The 8,255-nt window shown below is 59.3% G+C and overlaps 1 protein-coding gene across 1 annotated transcript; it reads left to right on the top strand.

Annotated features, from left to right (window-relative positions):
* The first annotated feature begins 658 nt into the window (after positions 1 to 658).
* CRYGN (crystallin gamma N) lies at positions 659 to 6,342 on the top strand. The gene is made up of 4 exons (XM_052639221.1): positions 659 to 679; positions 2,676 to 2,924; positions 4,598 to 4,743; positions 6,207 to 6,342. Exons 1-4 carry the CDS (start codon positions 659 to 661, stop codon positions 6,340 to 6,342), a joined length of 552 nt encoding a protein of 183 aa, XP_052495181.1.
* The last annotated feature ends 1,913 nt before the right edge of the window (positions 6,343 to 8,255 follow it).

Here is an 8,255-nt window from a genome sequence, read left to right as displayed (position 1 = left end):
CCAGGGAGTTGCAGCCTTTTGAGCATGAGTCGCCTGGTTCTCCTTTGCAAGAAACCTTTCTCTGTGCTGAACTCCAACCCTGGGTTTGTCTGGCCTCACTGTAGGTGGGGGTACACCAATTTGGGTTGGACAAGAGAAGAGGGCAGGTGGTGGGCAGGCGCTGTCATCTCTGCCCTCTGGGGCCTGGGGTCCCATCCTTCACCCAGAGAACGACTCAGTAACAGGGTGAGCCCTGGTCCGGGTGGGAGAGGGGGTGGCCGACCGTCTGGGAAGGCTCAGGGCTCCGTGAGGAGGAGGGGAGCCTGGAGACCCCCGCCTCACGGCAGCGGGGGGCAGCGGGGGGCGTGTGGTCCTGACTCAGCAGGACCAGCAAGCAGGCTGAGCCCGAGAGAGAGAGTGGGCCTCGGGGGCCGAGCCGAGCCGAGCCGGGTGCGGTGACCCCCGTGAACACCAGGGAGACCCCCCCAGACGGGGGCGGAGCGAGTCGCTCCGGCCGGGCGGCCCCTCGCGGGCTTAGCACGCCCGATAGCACTAACCAGCCGGCCCAGCAAATCTTTTGTCGGGGCGGCGCTGAGCCAGCAGGGCGCCGCCTGCTATATCTGGGGCCCCGCGGCCCGCAGGCCGGCACTCCAGGCGGCCCAGGCGGCCCAGGCGTACCATGGCGCAGCGCTCGGGGAAGGTGAGTGCCCGTGGCAGCCGCAGGGCCCCGGGGCAGGGCCCAGAAACCCCTCCTGTGTCTCTTGGTGCTCGGGCTGGGGGCTGGGGGCGGAGGGTGGCAAATTGCTGCTTGGTGGCCTTTGCATCTGACAGCCCGGGGGTAGCCTGGCCCTGGCTGAGCACCTCTGTGATGTGGGGGTTAGGAAGTACCCCCAACACTCCCTCCAGCCCCTCCAGCAAGCGCTGGCTCTGGGGCTCCAACCCCCACCCCCAGGCAGGAGCAGGCAGAGTGGTGAGCTGTGAGGGGTGCCTGGGTTGCGGTGGGGGACCCCTGCCTTGCCTTGCAAGCCCTGGGCCCCGCTTCTTTCCCTGAGGCTGTTCTAATGTGGCTGCTCCTTCCTCAGAATCTGCCCAGGGGCACTTGGGACTAGTTCTCTGCACAACTGTTCAGATCTGAGGGAGGCCTCCGAATTCTGTGGGTGACCAGTTGTCCTTGAATATCTGGGGGTGGGGAGAGCCTTCAAACAGACTGGTGCAGGAAGGAGGGTAAATTTGGACCTCTCTCCTCTTCTCTAGCTCCCTGTCTTTTGGACCCCAGGGGCTACGTTCAAGGTTAGTGAGTGAGAGTATTACTATATCTGTCTGAGCGGGCTAGGTTATGCCTCAGTAACAAACAGCCCCAAGAGCTCCCCTCCACCATGGTCCACACACCCTCTGTGCTGCAGAGCTACACCCTGACAGCGGCAGAGGCAGAGAGGAGAAATGAGAGGTTTTCAGAGCTTCCGAGTCCACGCACGTCCCTTTGGCCAAAGCCTCTGGCCTCACCTAACTCTGAGGGGCCCAGGGAGGCAGTTGTACCATCAGAGACGGCACACACACAGGATGAGCACAGTCCCTGGGCCCAGGCAGCATTACTCTGCCAGGCCCCTTCTAGGAGCCCAAAGTATTAGTTGCTCAGTCGTGTCCAGCTCTTTGTGACCCCATGGACTGTAGCCCACCAGGCTCCTCTGTCCATGGGATTCTCCAGGCGAGAATATTGGAGTGGATAGCCGTTCCCTTCTTCAGGGGATCTTCCCAACCCAGGGATCAAACCCAGGTCTTCTGCATTGCAGAGACAGACTCTGCATCTGAGTCACCAGGGAAGCCCCTGAAGAGTTACGGAATGGTCGGAATGTTAGGTTCCTCTGCAGAAAGTGAGTTTGAGGCTGATACGGTCCACGTTTAGTTTTGTTTTTTTATTGAAGTACAGTTGGCTGACAAGACTGGCTTAGTTTCCGGTGTATAACCCAGTGACTGGATATTTTTATCCCTTACCAGATGATGACCACAATAGGTCTGGTTACCATCTGGTCCACAGTGTCCAGTTTGAGGCCACGCTTCAGTGCTACATCACCATGGAGCACAGTGTCTGAACTGACCGCCGGGCTAGAAAAGCTCCAGATCTAACACATGCCTGTCACCCGGAGGAGTGGCCCAGGGCACAAAGGGATGCGGCTACACTGAAAAAACACTGAGCCGTTAATCCCGCGCCGGGCCCTGATGTGGCTCTGTTGGATTCAGTCTGTCCGGTGAAGCAGACGGGTCCCAGAAACCTGACTTTCTGAAAACTGAGTATTTGGTTATAATGGCGAGTCCCGAGTGAAGTGTTTTCTTTTGGAAGCATTTCTTTGGATGTTGTGTTTTAACGATGAACAAAAACTGAGTTGAAAAACTGCAGTGGCAGTTTCCACAGGGGCCCCTGGGCAAAGAGGAAGTGCCTGTCTCCTCGGATCTTCTGAGATTTGTCTGCTCAACCACAGGCCCCCAGGGTGGGGATGCAGGGCACTGCGGCTGACCTCAAGCCTGCCGTCCATATGTTCTCTCACCAGATCAAGAGACAGGGTTGAGCACCTAGTGTTTGCAGCAGGTCTGGCCTGGGGACTCAGGGTTCAGTGGGGGTGTTGGGCGCCAAGTGTCCATTCCCAGAACTGAAAGGAGAGGTGCACCCAACCCTGTGCCCTCTTACGTGGCTCTCCTAGATCACACTCTATGAGGGCAAGCACTTCACGGGCAGGAAGCTGGAGGTCTTCGGGGACTGTGACAACTTCCAGGATCGAGGCTTCATGAACCGGGTGAACTCGGTCCGCGTGGAGAGCGGGGCCTGGGTCTGCTTCGACCACCCTGACTTTCGGGGCCAGCAGTTCATCCTGGAGCACGGCGACTACCCCGACTTCTACCGCTGGAATGGCCACAACGACCACATGGGTTCCTGTCGGCCCGTGAGGATGGTGAGTGGGCCGGGGTCCTCCACCTGGCTAGCGTAGGGCTGGGGGGCTTCCTGCTGGAGTGATCCAGGGCTCCATGAGCCTGCTTAAGAAGTGAAACAGGTACTGGGAAGGGGGTGACCCTCCCAGCTTTAGGAACAGGTGAGACCATGGGATCTTTAAGACGGCGAGGTGTCCCCCACACAGACCTAGCCACTCTCACGCGTGGGGTCCGAATCAGAGAGCCCCTGAGAGTTTTCATGCCCGCGTTTTCAGCCGTGCATCAGTTTCGATTTCTGATGCCAAAATCTTGCTGAATTTTCCACTTAAGATGCTATTGGAAATATCAGAAGTTTGGATTTACAACCAGACGGGGGAAGCATTCAGCTAAAGTAAGGCTCACGTGGGCCTGGTGTGTCCACCAGGCAGATCACCTTGTAATGCTTTTCGGGAGCCTTCGATGGAGTGGCCAATGGAAGAAGCTTAGGTATCCTTGGCCAGGCAGCGGGAACTAGGGGACAGGACCCAGCAGATGGCTGCCATTTCACAGGATGGACGATGAGGGGTGTCACTCCTCCTTGGCGAAGGACTGTGTGTGTCTGGTTGTCCCTAGCGTGGGGTTTGAGGAACGGGCATTCCCATTCCTTGGGAGTCACCCAAGTTCAAGTCCTAACCAGCCTGCTGTGAGCTCTGGATGCTAGGGTGGGACACGGCTGGTTCTGGAGAGCCGGGCGAGCCACTCATGGGGCATCTCAGGCCTTGTGTCTGCAGGAGCGCCTCCCTGGACGAGCATCTAAGGACCCCAGGGGAGGGGCCTCCTGAGTGGAAACCCCTCAACCTCTCTCTTTTCCACACGGGCTGCAAATCCAGCTGGGCTTCAGCCTCTCAGATTGTAAGAATGCTTTCTTAGGCTTCCCATCAGGTCATGGACATTTGGAAAAAGGAATTGCCATGGCTGGCCCTGGGTCTTGCATAATGCTATTTGTATGAAAACTATCCCGGGTATCTTTTGAATGCTCTTCTCATAAAGAGCTGTCTTTGGGGCCAGCTCTGGCGTAGACCCAGCCCCCGCCGGCGCCAGAGCCCAGGGGGAGCTGGCCCGCCTCGGGCTTTTGGAAATACAGGGGACTCTTAAGAGGGTATGTCCTCGGCCCAGTGAGCCAGCAGGGATTTCAGCAAATGAGATCTCTTATTTGTTTTAGATTTTTGGCTTCATGTTTTAATAAAAGGTTCTGTTACACTTTGTAAAATATTATCCTTTAAAAGCTGCCCATGGCCTGCAGCCCGGGGCGGGGTTGCTGCGGGGGGGCGGGGGGTGGTGATGGGCACAGGAATGCCGCGGTGTGTCTGGGCAGGAGGAAGCCCAGTGCCCCAGGCTGGTCCGAGGGCAGCCGCTGTTCCAGGAGGGCTGGCCCTCTCTGGATCCTGGGTTCTTTAGTTAAAGAGGAGAGTAGATTGATTTAAGACCATGAATCTTTTTAAAGAAATAGATGGCCTTTCATCCAAACAAATCTTATCTGCAAGTTCTGGGCTGAGGGGCGGGTGTTGGGCTGGGTGGGGGCACTCCCTAGCTCTTCAGCCCAGGAGCTCTTGGGTGCCCCTGGGGCCCTGGGTAAGTTTCCGCTCCCACTCACATGTGCTTCTGTGGGCACTCCCTTCACCCTCTTCCCTTCCTCGCTCTCGGTGGGGGCTCGCAGCACGGGGAACACTTCCGCTTAGAAATCTTCGAGGGCTGCAACTTCACGGGCCAGTGCCTGGAGTTCGAGGAAGACTGTCCCTTCCTTCAGAGTCGAGGCTGGACCAAGAACTGTGTCAACGCCATCAAGGCATATGGGGACGGAGCGTGAGTAGAACCCACCTGGCTTCCACCAATGGGTCCCTGCATGCCAGGGTGGGTCAGACCCCCAGCAGAGGGTCAGCCTGTCCCCTGCCCTGAGACCCTTTCCCTCCCTCCCCCAGCCACCTCCCTGGCCCAGGAAGGCCAGGGTGAGGGGATGCGGGGCTCCAGAGGGCCCCTGCCCACCCCCCGTGCAAAGGGCAGGGGGCCCTTTGCAGACAGTCATTCTCTAGGATTGGGCTGGGCTATGGTTTGCTTGAGCCAGGGGAAGCCTGCTCTGGGCAGGGTGGCCCTGCCCACTTGCCCACCCCTCACTGACCCTGTATTGGACCTCTCTCCTACCAAGTGCCCAGCCCCCCTAAGCGGGCCTCCCCGAGGAGATGTACCTCACGGTGGCTCATTTCTGGTGGACCGCGTGGCTGAGTGGGTTTTCCCTGCACGCCCTGTTCCTTCCACCAGCCGAGGAAGTCTCTGCGCCCACTGTGCACGCCCATCAGGCCAAGTTTCACAGCCCCTGCTGGCACCCAAGCTGGCCATCTTCTCCCCATCTACCTGGCTGGGTGGACGGTGTGTCCCCATTTTACAGAGGAGCAAGCTGAGGCCCAGAAAGTTATCCCTACCCTGCAGTGAGTAGCCCTGCTGGGATGACAGCCAGGTCTTTGGCTCCAAGTCAGACTGTCCCCGCTCTGGAGCCAGGAGTCTCCCCAGACCTCAGCTCCAGCCCCCAGAAGAGCCCTAAAACATGGGTGCCAGGAGCCCAGCTCTTGTCACAGCATCTATGGGATCCTTTAAGGCACGGGGGGTCAGGGTGCCAGGGGTGGTCATGCCAGGGACCGAAGGAAGACGCTCCCCACCTTTCCTGGCATGACTGATGTTGGCTGCTGGGCCCTGGGCCCTGACCCAAAGGTCTTTCAGAAATTCCAGGTTTGCCCCAAGCTGATGGCACCTGGGGATCTGGGGGAGAATTCCAAAACAACCATTTGCTGGCTAAATTGTGTCTTGTGAGGCCAGAGCCGTACCTTTGGGTAGAAGGTGTCCTGAGCCCTGAGGCCCAACCTCCACTCACCCCTGGGGGTCCCAGGGGCTTGTTTAGAAAAGAAGGCAGGGAGGTAGGAGCTAAGATTTGACTACAGGGACTTCAGGCCCCACTTTGCCTAAGAGGAGATAAGGCTCAGAGGGGTGAGGGGTCACTGGAGGCTGCCCGTGGTGGATGCTACCTTTGGCCCCAGGCTCTGTTCACTCCCCATGGAGCCTTCATCCTTTGCCTCCTGTGACTTCAATTTGAAAAAGAGATATGTAAGCCCATGGCCAAGACAAGCTGTCTGATGACGCCCCAGGATGTGTAGTCTGGGTGGGAGGGGCGCGGGGTGGCGGCTATGGGTCAGGGGTGGGGAGTGGGGCTGCGAGGCCAAGATCTGGTCAGCCCTGGCCCCTGACCCTCGCCCTCCCCCCCGCCGCCCTCCACCCAGGTGGGTTCTCTACGAGGAGCCCAACTACCGGGGTCGCATGTACCTGGTGGAGAGGGGCGACTTCCGCAGCTTCTCCGACTGGGAGGCCCACAGCGCACGCATCCAGTCCCTCCGCCGGGTGGCCAACTTCTTCTAACCGCCCGCCCGCCCACCGAGGTCTGGCTGCGACCAGGGGCCGCACCCCCCGAGGAGAGGGCCAGTCCCCTCTGCCCACCCCGGGACCGTGCGGAATAAACGTCCTAAAAGCCAAGCGCTGAGTGACTTCTCTGCCCTTTGTGACCAAGGGACAGTGTCCGGGTAGGTGGCGGGGTGGGGTGGCGCCCTAGGCCCTGGAAGGACCGACCAGGAAGGGTGGAGGGGGACGCGGTGAGGCACCCGCTGGGAGAACGTCAGGGCCGGAGGGGACCTGCTAGTCGTGGAGTCCAGCCCTGTCGTTTCACATGTGAAAAGCCAATGACCCACATGGGGAGGCACCACCTTGTAGGATGGACGAGGTGTTTCCTCTGCCTCAAATGCCGCCCAGGCCAGCTAGGGGAGAAGGGAAGGGAGAGGGGGAGGGAGGGCGTGATGGGGGAGGGTGTGATGGGGCGGGGGAGGGGGACCGAGGGGAGGGAAGTGATGGGGGAGGGGCAAGGATGGAGGGTGTGATGGGGTGGGGGAGGGGACCATGCCTCCTGGTCCGCTCCACCACCAAAGCCTGACCCAGGGCCCCTGAGTCCGCATCTCAGGGAGAGTCTCATAGGGGAGAACCTTCGTAAAGGATGGGCTTGACCGCGGGGGCACATCACCCATTACAGCCTGTAAGAAGAGAGAAATTGAAGGGCTTGGAAGAAGCAGAGATTGTTGCCTGATCAGGTGGGCTCTGAGGAGGGGAGGGGGGGAGACAGGAGGTGCCTTCAGGGCTGAAAGGCAGGGGGAGCACCCACTACCCCACCCCGGACTCTCACAGTGCTGCTCAACCCAGGACCCCAACTCTCTTCACCCCAAGGAGAATTCACGGAGTTTGTCTGTACCATGGGCCCTCTCCAGGGCAGTGGGCCCACCTTTGTGGGCGGGCTTGATGGGAGGGGCGTTCACACACACATCCCCCGCAGGCGACAGGGAAGGAGGAACCTGGCCTGGGAGGGAATGGGGTTTCCAGGAATAAGAGACCACCATGGCTTCCCTGCTGCCTCGGTGGTAAAGAATCTGCCTGCCAATGCAGAAGACACGGGTTCTGTCCCTGATCCGGGAAGATCCCACATGCCTTGGAGCAACAAAGCTGTGCTAAGCACCACAGCTCTTGAGCCTGTGCGTTGAAGCCTGGGAGATAAAGCTGCTGAGCCCCTGAGCCGAAATGACTGAAGCCCAAGCTCCACAGCAAGAGAAGCCACCGCAATGAGCAGCCCACACACCGCAACCAGAGAAAGCCCGTGTGCAGTGACGGAGGCCCAGCACAGCCAAAAATAAATCAATCAACCGTAGAAAAAGAAGCTCCGGACCCCGCCCCGCCCACACTTCAGTGTCCAGCCTACCCCCGTACCCCCCCCACTCAGTGAGACGACAAGTAAGCTGCTGGACCCCGGGAGTGACCCAGGTCTCCTGCCCACAGCCGACCACCAGAGCCCTGAGCTCTCTCCATCTAAACTAAGGACTTGAAGAAACTACCATGAAACTCACCGCAAACCAGTGCAAGACCCAGAGCCCACAATGCCTCGCCTCCTGTGAGTTGTGAAGAGGGTTTGCCGAAAGCCATGCTCTTGTTCTCTGCTGGCTTGCTCCGGGAGGCCGTCTCTCTGGTTGAGCTCAGCCATGCTTGTCTCCAGGTGGGGGAGGCCCTGCCTGAAGCCAGGCCCCTGTGCCTGCTCAACTGGTCTTTCCTGCAACTGTCTGACCCTCAGAGCTCCACGTCAGGCCTGGGAGAGGAGGGGTCAGCAGTCCAGCTGGCCCCCGGCCTGCAGAACCTCACACCCCTTTCCCCAATGTTGATGTTGATGATGATGATGCTTCCATCGAAGTTTTTATCTTATGCACTGAGTTGATGCGGGCTCTCTAAGAGTGGAATCTGTG

Source organism: Budorcas taxicolor, chromosome 4, assembly GCF_023091745.1.
Source record: "Budorcas taxicolor isolate Tak-1 chromosome 4, Takin1.1, whole genome shotgun sequence".
Classification (NCBI taxonomy): Eukaryota; Metazoa; Chordata; class Mammalia; order Artiodactyla; family Bovidae; genus Budorcas; species Budorcas taxicolor.
Note: the sequence above shows the minus strand (reverse complement) of the source record. Positions and strands in the feature narration are given on the sequence as shown.

Excerpts from the sequence above, each read along its gene's own strand:
- CRYGN (XM_052639221.1), top strand. The coding sequence starts at position 659 with ATGGCGCAGCGCTCGGGGAAG. Across the intron at positions 680-2,675 it reads TGGCGCAGCGCTCGGGGAAG|ATCACACTCTATGAGGGCAA; the intron begins GTGAGTGCCCGT and ends TGGCTCTCCTAG. Across the intron at positions 4,744-6,206 it reads AAGGCATATGGGGACGGAGC|GTGGGTTCTCTACGAGGAGC; the intron begins GTGAGTAGAACC and ends CCCTCCACCCAG.